The sequence below is a fragment of the Manacus candei genome, unplaced genomic scaffold, assembly GCF_025592945.1.
Source record: "Manacus candei isolate 608988 ecotype Guabito, Panama unplaced genomic scaffold, ASM2559294v1 h1tg000082l, whole genome shotgun sequence".
In the NCBI taxonomy this organism is placed as follows: Eukaryota; Metazoa; Chordata; class Aves; order Passeriformes; family Pipridae; genus Manacus; species Manacus candei.
Window position 1 is genome coordinate 2628751 of NW_026138130.1, and position 15031 is coordinate 2643781.

At 63.2% G+C, this 15031-nt stretch overlaps 1 protein-coding gene across 2 annotated transcripts; it reads left to right on the top strand.

The window, feature by feature from the left end:
• Positions 1–14331, top strand: SLC38A3 (solute carrier family 38 member 3). 2 transcript variants are annotated; one of them, XM_051811321.1, is made up of 16 exons: positions 1–140; positions 7521–7672; positions 7807–7891; positions 7984–8099; positions 8519–8592; positions 8673–8765; positions 8862–8943; positions 9517–9599; positions 9749–9807; positions 10270–10443; positions 10556–10635; positions 11289–11389; positions 11490–11614; positions 11888–12032; positions 12510–12613; positions 12722–14331. In XM_051811321.1, exons 2-16 carry the CDS (start codon positions 7563–7565, stop codon positions 12824–12826), a joined length of 1536 nt encoding a protein of 511 aa, XP_051667281.1. In that variant the 5' UTR covers positions 1–140; positions 7521–7562; the 3' UTR covers positions 12827–14331. The 2 variants fall into 2 exon arrangements, with proteins under 2 accessions (XP_051667281.1, XP_051667280.1); XM_051811320.1 differs by lacking the exon at positions 1–140 and adding an exon at positions 5784–6974.
• Positions 14332–15031: the final 700 nt, after the last annotated feature.

Consider the following 15031-nt stretch of genomic DNA (forward strand, 5'->3'; position numbering starts at 1 on the left):
GCGCTGGGGGCGGGCCCGGCTCCGGTTTAATCTCCGGCTCCGCCGGGATTACGGTCGTACGATAGTCTCTAATCCGCGACACCGGCCACCGGGGGCTGCTCGCCCCAGCCCGCAGCAAAGGCACAGCGGAGAGGGGGCAGGTAGGTCCCTCTGGTCTCCCCCGGTGCTCGCACCCCTGGGCTCGCTGACTTGTCCTCCGGGAAGCTCCGTGGCTGGAGGCTGCCGGGCGCTCGGACCCCTCACCTCCCCGTTTTCTCCTCCGCACGCCATCGAGCCCTCCCTGACCTATCGCGCTTCGCCGGCCCGGCTTTCCTCCCGCAGCCCGGCTTTCTCTCCTCTTCCTCCTCCTCCTCCCGGCGCCGAGCAGCAAGGGGGAGACTCCGGGGCTCGGCAGTCCTGGCAGGTGGCAGCGCCCCGGGTCTGTTTGCTTTTCTGTCCTCCTGCTACTTCCCTCCTTAGCGCCTGGCACCTTCCCACGGGTGGGTGACATATCCCGCGAGAGCAGGGGGAGGCAGAGCTCTGCCGTCCCACCTGGGTACCCCAGCGCTCTGGCACAGCCCCTGCCCGGGTCGTGGTGCGGGGGCTTCGGCGTGGCCGCTTGCTCTGCTGATACTCATAGTGACACCAGCCTCAAACTCCCTTTACTTTCCTTTTGTTCTGCTTTAATTTTTAATCGCCCGTGGGAATGACATATGTTTCTGAAGGCTGGAATCGGCTGCTGCCGGGATCGGGTGTCAGGGTGTTGGGGTGCCGGAGCGGGGGGCGCGGGCAGGGAGAGTGATGCCGGCCGTCACGGGCGCTGCTGGGGCTGGCCGGGCCCTGCGTGCGGAGATCCCACAGGCTGTGGTATTTATAGAGCCTGGCTTCCCGGGACAGCGGCGTGGAAAGCCAGGCAGCACATTGCGTTCCTGCTGGCCACGCGTGTCCCATGCCAGCCGGTGTGGTGGCCCGCTCTGCCAGGGCAGCTTTGAAGGTCCCACTGGAGAGAAGTGTTCCCCAAGGGAAACTGAGGCACAGCAGGTGGCTGCTGGACTTGGGGTCCCTGAGCTGGGCTAGCTCTGTGGTGTCACAGGTGAGACAGGGGACCCGGCAAGTCCCCAACAGGTGGGATGGAGGGGAAGTAGAGCCCCGGCTGGCTGCGGAGGGCATGACTGTGGCTGAGCTGCCACGGAGGAGATGGGGAATTTTCCACTGGTGTTTGGATCAGGCCCAAGGTGAGCTGGTAGACCTGCTGGGTTCCTGCTGCTGGCCTCCCTGTGGCTTTATGGGGGTACCCCAGAGAAAGCCCTCTGTGCCCTGTGACACTGACCTGTCTCCCAGAACCAAGCACTGGTGTGGCCTGGCTCCAGTGGCCAGGGGTGCTGGGGGGGCAGTGGGACACCCCAGCCCACCCGTGGGTGGCATGGGGGGTGCCGGCACTGCGGGGGACCCTGGCTGAGGCGCAAAGGGCCCCGCAGCACCCGGCCGTGCTGCAGCTGTAATCACACGCCGGGGCTGCAGCCACGGCAAACAAACAGGCATCGGCAGAGCCTATTTTCCTTGGCACATGGGGACGGGGGGAAGGAGCGGGATCCCACGGGCTCCTTTGGAAGTGCAGCCCTTGAGAAAACAGAGGCGGGTCAGGCACAGGATGGGCCCCCCATGTCCCCAGCTCTCCTCACTGCGTGGGTCTCAGCCGCCCCGTGCCTCCCCAGCTGCTGACGCAGGTCTGGGGCTGGATGGGTCCCCCATGCCAGCAGGGCACAACCAGCCCAGTCCTGGTGTCCCCATGAAGCAGATGCCAGGCTGGCAGGGTGTTCCAGTGGTGAGAGTGGCACAGGCAGGGGCAGAGGTGATACCATGGGGCTTGGGCAGATCATGGCCCCTGGTTAGGACAGGGGGATGTGCTGGGGGTGCTGGGGGCACATGGGGTTGTGGCTGAGGCCAGTCCCTCCTGTGACCCCAGTGCTGCCTGCAGCAAATGGCAGCTTGGATATTTTGCCACTGACAACTTGGTGTCATCCTGCCAGGGACGGGTGTGTTTTGGGGAGTGGGAACTCCTGGAAAGCACCTCGCTTTCAAGACAAAATGCATCTCCAGAGGTGCGATAGAAAACCTGACATGTTCTTTTACAGGCATTATCTGCCCATCAGTCCCTGCAGTACCACCACCTGTGCCACCATCTTCCCTGGATGACCGTGTGCTCCTGACGGGCAGCGTTTTAAGTTTAAAGCAAAACCTGTCACATAGCCTAGAACTGCCAGAGATGTTTTGGGCTCAAGCTGGCATCTCACCCAGCCTTCCATAGAGCCACACTGGGTGCCACCAGCTTTGTGCTGTGCCCACCCTGTCCCTGTGCCCAGGCTGTCAGTCGCCTCTGCTGCCTGACCTTGTACCACGCAGACTCAAGCCGGCCTGTGTCAGAAACAGCCTGGGCTGTCCCAGTGCTGGACACTGCAACCCTTGCCTGGCCTCAGCTTCCCCAGTGCTCTTCCCAAGTTGCCTCGGTACTGGTGCTTGGATGTGGGAGGATGTGGTGGGGACGTGGTGGCCGATACCTGCGCCACGGCCCCATCTTGGGGTGTGCACCTGGCAGGGGATGCTGTGGCTGAGCCACACCATGGCTCTGGTGCTGGAAAATGCACCCCGCAGCCCCACCATGATGTTTGGCTCTACCACCCCCTTCCCTGCACTGCCCTTCCCCTTCCTGATGTGTCCCAGACCCCAGCACGTCTGTTGCTTTGGGGCAGTGGCCACGGGCCAGCTCAGCTGTCGGCACGTTCTGTCTGCAGGCACATTCCCAGGCTCAGGCAGAGCTATCCCCCAGGACATGGGTGCCACTTGTGCTCTTTGAGGGAAGACCCTGGATGGGCACTGCTGTCGGCATGATGGGGCAGAGATGGCCCAGAACTGCCCGTGCAGGTGTTGGTGCTGCCAGAGCCCTGTTAGCCAGGACAACAGCTTCCAGAGCCACTTGATCCTTCTTGTTACTACCAATTCTGCCCTGGCTGCAGCACGGGGGGCATTGCCTGAGCCATGGTGTGGTATTTGGGGTTGAAAGCCCAGGTAGCCCTGGGGTGAGGGGAGCCCAGGTAGCCCTGGGGTGAGGGGAGCCCAGGAGCAGCGCCCACTTTGCCCAGCTTGTGCTGGGAGCGTGAGTGGGGCAGGCTGGCATGACTGGCTGGTGGGGCTGTCATCTCCTGAGGAGCTCTGGTGGGGCTATCTCAGGAGGGTCTCCAGCAGATCTCTTTAGGGAGGGACTACAGCAGAGCAACCCAGAGGGGCTCTCCAGCCACGCACCAGGCAGGTTGTCTCCAATTGTCCCCCCCTACAGCTGCTGGGGTCCCCATGCCCATGGGGGTTACCCCCAGAGCCCTTGCCCCAAAGGTGAGGTGCCTGACCATCCCCTGAACAGCTGGATTTGCCCCTTTGGGTGGCTGCTTCCCCTGGGAGACATGGGACCATGAGACTGCCTATTCTTGGCTGGGAGATGGAGGAGGGGAACGCCATAGGTTAAAACCAGGTTTGGGGTGCTAATTTTAGGAAGGCAGGTTGTGGGGAAAGCCACAGCTGTGTGTGCTTCAGGGGAAGAGCAGACCTTGCTGGCAAGGCTGCCCCAGAATGTCGTCTGTGAAGGGGCAATGGGATAGGGGGTTCTCTGCTGTGTGCTCTGCTGGGGTCAGCTTCCCTGGGGAGGTGTTGCCCAGGGACCCCTGAGGTTTGGACTGTTGCCCCAGATCTGCCCCTGTGCCCACACATCCCCACACCCACAGCAGTGCTGGAGGCTGACCACGGACCCCAGGCTGACCACCATGCCCCATGGTGGTGCTGGGGGTAACCCTGGGCCCGGGGCTGATGGCAGTGGGGGGACACAAGTGGCATCCCTGCCCAGTTGCCCACACTGCCCGTCTCTCTGGGCACATTCTGTCACCAGCACAGCCCCAGGGAACATGAGACCTGTGTGTCCAGCTCCGCTGAAACCCGAACGGCCACCTGGGCAGGCGGGCATGGGCGGGGGGGCTACTGTGCCCCTGGCACACACCGGAGGCAGCGGGATACCTGGCTGCCATCACGCAGGCCGGCAGCTGCGGCAGGCTTGGCGCTAAAGCCGGATTACCACCCGGAATAGTCCCACGGCCCCAGATGGGCCGGATTAGTGAGGATTCATCTGCAGAGGGAGAGAAGATGGGGAGGGGGGTCTCTGCCCTGTGGGGGTCCCTGGCCTGGGGCAGCGCTCACCTGCTGCCACAGAAACCTTCATTCCCCATGCTTGGGAGCAAGTGGGTGCTCCCAGGTGGGTGACGTGGGCTGGGGGGACGCAGTGGGTGGTGGCCCCTCAGGCTGGTGCTGCCTGGTGCAGGCTGGCAGGCACTGGCTGCCTTTCTCTATGCGTACCATGCTCCCACTGGCACAGCATGTGCTGGTAGGGGCTGTGCCATGCCGAGGCTTGACCAGGGTAACCAGCACAGTGCAAGAGCCAGGCTTTCCCAGGATGGTACCTGTCCTCCTGGACACATTACCAGATGCAATGGACCGCCATCCGACCTTGTCTGCTGGCATTGCCGGCAGAGCTCCCCAGCCCCCTGCTCCTGCCTGTGCCTTGCTCCCAGATGGGATTTTCCACCTTTTAAAAAAGTCTTTGTGGCAGAGGGATGCAGCCCCTTCCAGGACCAGAACCCCACCATGGTGCCCTGGTCCCCAAGGAGGGCTGGCAGGGGGGTGGGGTGAGTCTAGGACTGCCCTCCTGCCAAGGCAGGGCAGGGATCTGGGAACCCTGCCGTCCTAAACACGTCCCTATCCCAGCGAGGGAGGGCAGGCGTCTGTGCTGGCTGGGATGCAGCGTGCGAGACCAAACGTAGCCTCCCCTGGTGTGCAGACGTGGCCAGCAGGAGGGTACGTGCTGCATCCAGCTCCGTGTTCCGTCTGCGGGGACTGCGGGACGGCACCAGGGCCTGGCTCGGGCTGCCTGGCCATGACAGTGGGACAGCAGGAGCAGCCTGTGAGAGGTGGGAGGTCTGTCTGCAGTGGGGCTGTCCCTGTCATGTTCACCCAGAGCTGGCAGCCAGTGGGGAGGTGCATGCCAGGAAATCGATGCAGCTTGCTCAGCACCCCCAGGAACACGGCCCTGGGTGCTGCAGCTGGGGGGGTTCTGTGCCCGTGCACGTGGCCAGGACCACACCATCAGGCTGGGCGAGTGGGTGCTGGGGCTGCTGGTCAGGAGGGGGATGATGCCAGGCAGCACATGGGCTGCCCAATGTGGCAGAGAAGATGGCAGCACCTCATCTGTGTGGTGGCACCCTAAGGGAACTGATCCCTGGGGAGATGCTCTTTGCCTGGAGCAGAGGTGGGCACACAGTGAGAAAGGTGAAAACACCCCCCCCCCAGCCCAGGGGGACCCACGCCACCCCCTCAGGGCCACCCGCCACTCTGTATTTGTTGTTCTGCCCAGCCTTATCACAAGGCAAACAGCGGCAGGCAGGGCATGCGCTGCCCGATCGAAGCGTCTTCCGCTCCCTCCCCTTTCATCTCCCCCCCTGCCCTGGCCACTGCCACCAGGAGACCCTGGCTGAGGGGCAAAGGCCAGGGCCAGCTGGGGAGGTGGTAGCAAGTGGTGCCGTGGTTGTGCCAGGGCTGTGCCAGGGCAGTGCCAGGGCTGCCTGGCGGGAGGAAGCGTCTGGGTGGCAGCACGAAGCCTGGTGCATGCTGAATGAGCCCGGCCCTGCCGCTTGCTATTCCGAGAGACGCTTGGGGGAAGAAGCTGGTATTTCCTGAGCTGCCCAGAGAGGTGTAATTATAACCTGGGAGAAGAAAGGGTCTGCAGAGGAGAGTGCCCAGCCTTCCTGGCGCCCGCGGGGGAGCGGACAGGGGAGCGGGCAGCTCCTGCCTGCCACTGGTGGGATGTGGTGAGCCCTGACCGCAGGCAGCACGGTGGCAATGGGGGGCTTAGGGACCTGCTGGAGCATCAGGGATCTGGTGGTCCCCCTTGATACCACACCAGGAGTGGTGGGTTTGGTGTTGCCTGCCCATGGCAGTGGGAAGGCGCAGAGTTAACGGTGGCGTTTGGACGTGCTGGCAGCCTTGTTTGTGCCTGGATCCATCCCAAGCGGAGGCCTAGTGGAGGGGATAAATCATCACCCAGAGCCCGCCCTGCGCTTCCCTCTCATCCCCCGCATGTCTGAGCCTTCCCATTCTGATCCCTGCTGGCCTGTGTTCTGCCTCAGTTTCCCCACCTGGCTCAGTGCTGTAGGCAGGGTGGCCCAGACATGTGCCCCCCATCTTGGGCCAACGTTATGGGCTCAGCCCACCTGACAGTGCCAGGAGCTGTTGTGTGGCCTGGGATGACCCTGCCAGGTTGCCTTTGTGGCCTGGATGGGCAGGGACAGGCAGGGCAGCAGCTCAGGAGACCGGAGGTACTGGCACCCACACCCTGCCGTGTCATCCTTCGCTTGCGTGCCAGGAGGATGGCTGTACCTGACTGTGCTGTGGGAAGGCTCCTCTGGTCTCTAGGGACACCAATCCCCTGCAAACATAAAGATGAGCATGTCCCCTGCTCACCCCACGGAGATCCCAGGCACCGGGGGGACGGGGTAGCAGCATCCTCCCGGGGTTGGGGACCAGACTGCATCCCGGCCAGCCCTCATTTCCAGGTGGGTGGCATCGTCTTTTGGCCGGATGCAGCCCCAGCAAGGAGCCCCCTGGCCAGCCGGACAGGACCCCAGCCCCCCGGGGCGGCGGGGGGTGGCGGGACCCTGCCCCGGCTGCCAGCCTGCCCCAGAAAGCCACCCTGTGCCGTTTCCCAGCGGGGCGGGGAGGGCCGGGGCTTGCACAGAGGCGGCTTTGTGCGGCGTGCCAAGGCGTCCCGCGCTCGGCAGCCCTGCCGCTTTCCCCTGCCAAGGAGCTGTCTCCCGGCCCCGCGCTCTTTCCTGCTCCGTTTGTCCAGCCCTGACGTGCCCTCGAGCCCCCCGCCTTGGCACCCCGGCAGCGGCGGGACGCGGGTGAGCCCTTCGAGCCGGGCAGCACCACGGGCTTCACATAACAGTGGGGGGGTCCCCAAGCTCCCCACCCCGTCCTCAGCCTCTCCCTCAAACAGCCCTGCTCGCCTGTCGGCGCCCGTCTTCAGGAGGGGAAACTGAGGCACGGAGCCGGGAGCTGCGGGCAGGGCAGCAGAGGTGGGCAGGCGGCGGGGATGGGGGCTCTGGGGCTGGGCAGCACCGTGGTGCGGGCAAGGAGGTGGGGTGGGCTGTGGGACGGCTGACCAGGTGAGGGGACTGTCCCCTCTTGGGACACCAGTGTAGCTGTTGGAACTGGGGCAGAACTCCATGGGGCATTGTGTGCTGAGCGGGCAAAAGGGAGAAGCCCAGACATGGTGATGCCTGGCTGGGTGACCCTCTCATCCCCAGGTACCTTTCCCTGTAATGCCGCCAGCGCTGGTGCTGAGCCCAGCTCCAGTGTCATTGGTGGATGCAGGGCTTTTGAGACTTTAGGCCAGCCCCTCTGGTGCTCCTGCCTGGAGCTGGACCTCTGTTGACCCCCTCTTGCAGAGCCCGAGGAGAGCCCACAGCGAGCCCAGCTGTCTCCCAACCATGGATACCACGGACGTGCCCCTCCAGGCCGAGATGGTGGAGCTGGTGCCCAATGGGAAGCACACGGCCACGCTCAGCGCCTCCGCTCTCCCCTCGCTGGCAGGTGACAGGTAGGGACCCTGGGGCAAGCAGGAGTGCCAGGGACTGGGGGAGGTCCTCCCAGCTGCTCCCTGCCCTTGCAGTACCAGCCAGTGCTGATGGCCCCTGGCTCTGCTTTGGCTTCACCCCCTTCCTCCATGGCCAGATTTGAGGAGAACCAGACTGGCGTGGCAGAGATGGAGGAGTTCCTGCCCCATGGTGCTGAGAAGAAGCAAACGCACTTCACTGACGTGAGTACTGGCACGGGCACGGTGGTGGGGATGGGATGGGGCTGGTTCCCAGTGGACTGGTGCATCCCCTCCTTGTTGTGTCCTGTGAACAGTTCGAAGGGAAGACGTCTTTTGGGATGTCTGTCTTCAACCTGAGCAATGCCATCATGGGCAGTGGCATCCTGGGGCTGGCCTATGCCATGGCCAACACCGGCATCATCCTCTTCCTGTGAGTGCCATGGGGGTCTGTGGGGGTCTGTGGGTGCAGGAAAGAAAGAAGTCTCTGACTTGAGGTGATGCAGGGACCAGTGTCCTGCTGGCTGAGCAATGCCCATTGCTGGCATGAGCCTGCCTGCCCTGTGACCCACTGGGGACGCGGAGGAGAAGGGTAAAGGTTTGCTTTCTTACTACAAGTTCAGATTTCCACAAGTGACCCAAAGGATGTGAGTGCCAGCTCCATTGGGCATGGAGATGTGGGTCACAGGGTCCCTGCACCCTACAGCCTGTCTGCCCTGTGAGCACCCAGCCGGTGAGGGGCTGGTGTCCTGCCAGGACAGGCAGGCAGAACCTGTCTGTGCAGAGTTTGCTCCACAGCTGTGTCTGAGCCCTGTGCTGTGACCCACTGGTGACTGTGCTGTCCTCCTGCAGCTTCCTCCTGACAGCAGTGGCCCTGCTCTCCAGCTACTCCATCCATCTGCTGCTCAAGTCCTCGGGCATTGTAGGTGAGTGCCAGGTCCTTGGCAGGGCTGTGCCAGGGGGTCCCATCCTGACCCTCACCCCACCACTGCTCCCCATCCCACAGGCATCCGCGCCTATGAGCAGCTGGGCTACCGAGCCTTTGGCACGCCAGGGAAGCTGGCAGCAGCCATTGCCATCACGCTGCAGAACATCGGAGGTGAGGATGGGGCTGGGGAGACCTGTTGAGGCTGGGAATGAGGGATGGATGGGACCAGAGCACACCAGAACAGTACGACCTTGCTCTGCCCTGCAGCCATGTCCAGCTACCTGTACATTGTCAAATCCGAAGTGCCTCTGGTCATCCAGACCTTCCTCAACCTGGAGGAGAAGACCACGTGAGTGGCTCCTGCCCACGCTGCCTGCGTGCCTTCCCCGGACAGGCGCCGGCGCTCCGACTCCAGCTGTGCAGCCCATGGCAGGGATTTACTATCATTAAGCCACTACTATTTTTGATAACTGTCAGTGCTGAATAAGCCCCTGGGTGAGATTAAACTGAGCTGAACTTCCAATCCCCGCTCCTCACATCCCCTTGGGATCAGGCTTTCCTCCTTGAGCAGAACCTGGGGCTGTGGGGTGGGGGACAGGAGCTCTGGTTAGGAATAGGTCCCCCTACCCCATGCCCACATCCACACCAGCAGCTCTAGTCCTTGGGGGTGTACCACTGTGGGGGTAGGCAGGACCCAGCTGAAGGGCCCTCAGGCATGCTGCCCTCAGGGGTCCGTAAGGATGCCATCTCAGGGGGCCCTGGGGATGTTAGCACAGGAGGGATATCAGCCTTAGGGGACACCAGTATCCCTGGGGTTTGCCAGCTTCAGGGACCCTACAAATGGCAGACAGCCCCTACAGTGGCTGCCTCTGCCTCCGTTGCCCCAGCAGAGTGGGGTGGTGAGCAGGCCCTCTACCTACAGGGACTGGTACATGAATGGGAACTACCTGGTGATCCTGGTTTCTGTCACCGTTATCCTGCCCCTGGCCCTCATGAAGCAGCTGGGTAAGTCAGAGGGATGCCACCCCATGGTCTGGCACCCTGAGTCCCCTGCTGGATTGCAGTGCCAGCCTGGAGGTGCTAGGAATGGAGGGGGTACCTAGGCAGTGTGAGGGTCCTGCCTGTACCCACCGGCCACTCTCCTTCCTCCTTAGGCTACCTTGGCTATGCCAGTGGCTTCTCCCTCAGCTGTATGGTCTTCTTCCTCATCTCGGTGAGCACCCGCTGGCACGTGCCGGCGCCTTGGGGTGCCAAGCATCCCTCCTGCAGGGAGGTGCGGCCAGACTGGTTGCTGTGGGGACAGCGGAGACAGCAGGGACAGCGGGCGCTCGAGGCTGCGGAGACGCTGTGGCGGTGCTGTCAAGCTGCTGGGTTATTTTCGGCTGAAGGAACTGAGTGTCATGGAAAGGGAGAGGGAGAGGGTGCCGGGGGGGAAAATCACACATGTGGCCCCTCCACGTGCCGCTGCCCTGCTCTGCCCCACTGCCCACCCTCACAGGGGCAGGTGGGGGGGAACCAGCATTGCCATGGGGCAACGCCAGCAAAGGATGCCCCATAGAGGGGTCCCAGCAGGGGCACTGGCACCCTCCTGCTGGGCATTGTGCTGGCTTGGGTATTGGGTGCTGGGAGTTGGTGGCATCAAGAGCTGACCATTCCCATGTGCCCTCTACCCCAGGTCATCTACAAGAAGTTCCAGATCCCCTGCCCACTCCCTGAGCAGGAGGGGAACCTTACGGGCATCCTCAACATCACTTCTGTCAGCACTAGTGACTACCAGAATGGCTACACTGTCCTCCAGGCCCCTGAGCAGGACACCTGCAGCCCCAGCTTCTTCACCCTGAACTCCCAGGTAAGGTCCCCTGAGGCTCTGGGTGAGCCCCCTCCCTGTGCACTCCATGAAGACAGGTGGTCCTGGTGCTGGCACTTGGCACCCAGCAGTCAGTCGCCTTCCTCTTGCACAGACAGCGTACACCATCCCCATCATGGCCTTCGCCTTCGTCTGCCACCCCGAGGTCCTGCCCATCTACACCGAGCTGAAGGAGTGAGTCCTGGGTGGGGGCACCCACGGGGAGGGGTGGGCTTCGTCCGGTGCCCACCCAAAGGCAGTGCCGTCCGTGTGTGGGACCTGCGCCGGGGCATCGTGGGGAGGTGGGTGATATGACCCTGGGTGGGTGGGCGGGGGTGGTGGGTGACAGGACCTGGGATGGGTGAGCAGGTGGATGGTGGGTGATATAACACCTGGGAGATTGATGATATAACCCGGCTTAGGTGATATCATCCCTGGGGGGGGGGGGTCATGTGGGTCAGGATGGCTGGTGGGTGATACGACCCCTAAGAAGTGGATGCCATGCCCCAGGTTGGGTGGTATGACCCTTGGGAGGTAGGTGTTATGGCCCAGGGTGGGTGGGTGGTGGTAAGTGGTATCACCCCTGGGAGGTGGGTGATGCGACATGGAATGGGTGGTGGGTGGTATGACCCCTTTGAGGTGGGTGTTGTGACCCGAGATGGGTGGGTGGGTGGGTGACTGGTGGTGGGTGATCCAACACACCACCCAGCCCAGGAAGGGGGGGTGCAGCCCTTCTCTGCACAACCCTTACACACCCCAAGGTGCTCTGGCAACACCCCTCCTTGTTGGGTGGGCGCTCGGTGCCAGGGGGTGCCAGGGGGCTGTGCTGAGCCCACCGTCTCCCACAGCCCCTCCAAGAAGAAGATGCAGTGCATCTCCAACATCTCCATCACAGTCATGTACCTCATGTACTTCTTGGCTGCCCTCTTTGGCTACCTCACGTTTTATGGTGAGCCCTCAGGGAGGGGGCTGGGTGCCCTGCTGGCACGTGGTGCCAGGGGAGTGGTGGTGCTGGGTCTCACCCAGCAGCTCCCCACTGGTGTCTGCAGGCCGTGTGGAGTCAGAGCTGCTGCACACGTACAACAAAGTGGACCCCTTTGACGTGCTCATCCTGTGTGTGCGGGTGGCTGTGCTGACAGCTGTCACCCTCACTGTCCCCATCGTCCTCTTCCCGGTGAGTGGCCCTGCAGGAATGCCAGGTGGCTTCAGCACCAGGCTTTGAGAGGGGAAACTGAGGCAGCAATGAGGACAGGAATTGGGGAACAGGACGTGCTGGGTGCCAGGAACAGGGCTGGGGCAGAGAGATGGGTGATGGGGACCAGTGGGGCATGAGGGTCAGGGCTTGGGCAGGGGAAGGGGTGATGGTGACCAGCAGGATTGCAATGACAGGGGATGGGATGGACCTTGGCTCCAAGGATGGAGTGTGACACCCTGTCCCTGTCCCCAGGTGCGCCGGGCCATCCAGCAGATGCTGTTCCAAGGGAAAGACTTCAGCTGGATCCGCCACATCATCATTGCAGTGGTCCTGCTGACCTTCATCAACCTCCTGGTCATCTTTGCCCCCTCCATTCTTGGCATCTTCGGCTTGATTGGTAGGTGGCAGTGCCCTACTCCTGTCCCCCCTTGGGCAGTGGGTATTGCAGCAGCACACCAGCCACTGTCCTGGATGGTGCTTGGCTTTGTCTGACCCCCCTGTGCCTCACTTTCCCCTTCCCATCATGCCAGGACCAGCTGGTGTATGGGGCATCCCCCATCCCATCCCCATCCTGGAAGGCTGGTTCCTGCAGTGCAGTGGCAGCACTTTCTCTTCCCCTGCGTGTTTCTCTTGATCCCCCCAGCCCGGCTCCCCCCTCTCGGCGCTCAGCTCCGTGCCAAGGCCCTGGCTGCAGGAGGGGGGTGGGGACAGTGCCAGCACACCGAGTCCCTGGGTTCCTGGAAGGCTTTGCCAGGCCTTGGAGGGGGGTGAGGGGGTGGAACGGGGGGGAACAAGACCTGGCCTGGCAGTGGGGCTGGCAAGGCTGAGCCACGGCGTGGGAGGCCCCTGCCCACTCTGTCCCTGTCTGCTCCAGGTGCCACCTCTGCTCCCTGCCTCATCTTCATCTTCCCCGCCATCTTCTACATCCGCATCATGCCCAAGGACAAGGAGCCGATGCGCTCCACCCCCAAAATATTGGTAAGTGTGGGCAGAGGGTACAAGGATGGGGATGGGGATGGGGGTTCTGAGGCTGGCTGGGAACCCCATCACCCTGACTGCCCCTGAGCCCCTTCCTTGTCCCCACAGGCTGCCTGCTTCGCCCTCCTTGGGGTGGTCTTCATGATCATGAGCTTGAGCTTCATCATCATCGACTGGGCCACGGGTGGGGGCAAGAGCGGCGGCAGCCACTAGCCAGCACCGGGTGCCCATGCCAACCCCCCCCAGCGGTGCCCCAGGGAGAGCCAGCCCCGGGCTCAGCCCCCGTGCTGCAGCCACACTGGGATTCCCTGGGGAATTCTGCCCATCACCTCTGGTGGTGGTGAGGGGGCATGAGCCATGGCAGGCATGGGGACTCCTTGACCTGTGCCTGGGATGGGGCAGTGAGCCTGGGGCAGGTCCTGTGCCCCCCAGCCACTCCAGCAGGTACTCTCCCTGCTCCGCGCCTCAGTTTCCCCATCCGTGAAATGGGGACAATAATACTGCCCTACCTCACCCGGAGCTGGCTGTCAGGTGGGGCTCATCTCTGCACCCCCAGAGCCGCCAGCAGCAGGCACTGCCAGGGGCGTGGGGCACTGTCCACCATGGGGACCGAGGACTGGGGACACTTTCCTGGCACCCCCCCTCCGCCCCCCCCCCCCCCCCCCCCCCCGACAGCATCAAGAGCCCTGATGAACACTGTCCCTGGTGGCTGGAATCTATCAGGGCAGTCAGATCTGTGACAGCACCTGTGCCCAAGCCACCCACCCTCTCCTTCTGCTGTCCCCCAGTCCCCAGAAAGATGCCACCCCACTGCCCTGGCATCATGGGTGTACTCCAGTCCCCATGGGCAAGGGTGGTCCTGCTGCTGTGGCTGGTGGTACCCAGCCCTCTGCTCTTGAGCCTGCTGGGTTCCTGGTGCCTGCTGATGGGACCCTGCTGACCCCTAGGCCATGTTTGGGGACTGGCTGCATTGCTCTGGGGAGGTGACACGCACGCCAGGGGCTTGGTGCCCACTGGCATCCTGCCCGTGCTGCAGCTTGGCTGCCAGAGGCCTGGCCCACCCAAGGGACACAAGGGGATGTGGGGTGGTCTGGGGACAGTGCTCACGGGGGGCCAGCTCAGGACTGCGGAGGCACCCCGTCTGTGTGCCCAGACGCCAGGGTGATGGGCACCCCAGCAAACCAAGCTGTCCCTGCTCACCTTGCACCCTGGGCCAGCACCCAGGCCCCCACAGCCCTCACCGATCCATCCATCCATCCATCCATGCTGCTGGGACACCCCAAACCATGCCAAAAGCTGGACAGTGGCTCTCCCACCCCTGGCCTCCCTTCCCAGCACGGAGGGCAGCCTGGCAGGGTGGGCAGCACGGGTGAGGGGGGGGGTCTGTCCTGCAGCAAAGTACATAAGAGATGTATTTTTTTATTGGGTGGTGGAGGCTGGGATGCTTTTTATAAATACTGTACATAAGAGTAGATCTTTTTTAATGTGTTGTGTTGCTCTGGGTAGCTCTGTATAATGTACGTATCACACGGGGAGGGGAGGGGGGACACCGTCGTGGACCCTCGCCACCTGCCCGGGAACTGCCGGCTGCAGTGTGGCCCCGGTGTCCGTGTCCCCAGCCCAGCTGCCCTGTGGCCATCCTTGACACGTGTAAATTATTGGGGGAGGTGGTGCTGGTGGCGGCGGGAGGCCGGTGGTGAAAATAAAGATGTGAATGTGCCCAGGTCTCGGGCGTCACTGGGGCAGACGAGGAGCTGGCACGCAGGCTGGCATCCGGCACACAGCGTCCCGAGGTGGCACGGACAGACGGACACGCATGCACGGACGTGTGTGAGGACAGCAGGGACATGCGGACATGGATGTGCAGGGTTAGTGCATGTGCATGCTCGGCAGGACAGAGAGCATGGATGTACAGCAGGACAGCACAGATACACGGACACAGATGTGCGGGGACCCCTGTGGGAACAGGACCCTCGTGGGCATTGGACCCTGGGGAAACAGAACTCCTGGGGAGCAAAACCCTAGGGGAGCAGGACACCTGTGAGAGCAGGACCCCCAGGACAGTGGGGCATGTATGGGAGCAAGACTCTGGCGAGTGGGACAAGTTTGGGAGCAGGACCCCCAGGGAGCAGGACTCATGTGGGAGCAGGAACCCCGGGAAGCGGGACTGCCGTGGCACTAGTATCCCTGGGGAGTGGGGCTCCTGTGGAAGCAGGGCTGCAGTAGAAGTGGGGCTGGGGCATCTTGTGCCCCGGGCCAGGGCAGGGGGTGCACCAAGTGCTCCCCGGGCCAGCCCAAAGCCCCTCAGCCCTCACCCACGGCACAGTGTGGCATGGGGGTGAGCCCCCCGGCTCCCCCAGCCCTGGCCCCTCGCTCCTCTCCGCCGGCCCCAGGCCCGGGCTCAGTGCCAGCTCGTTA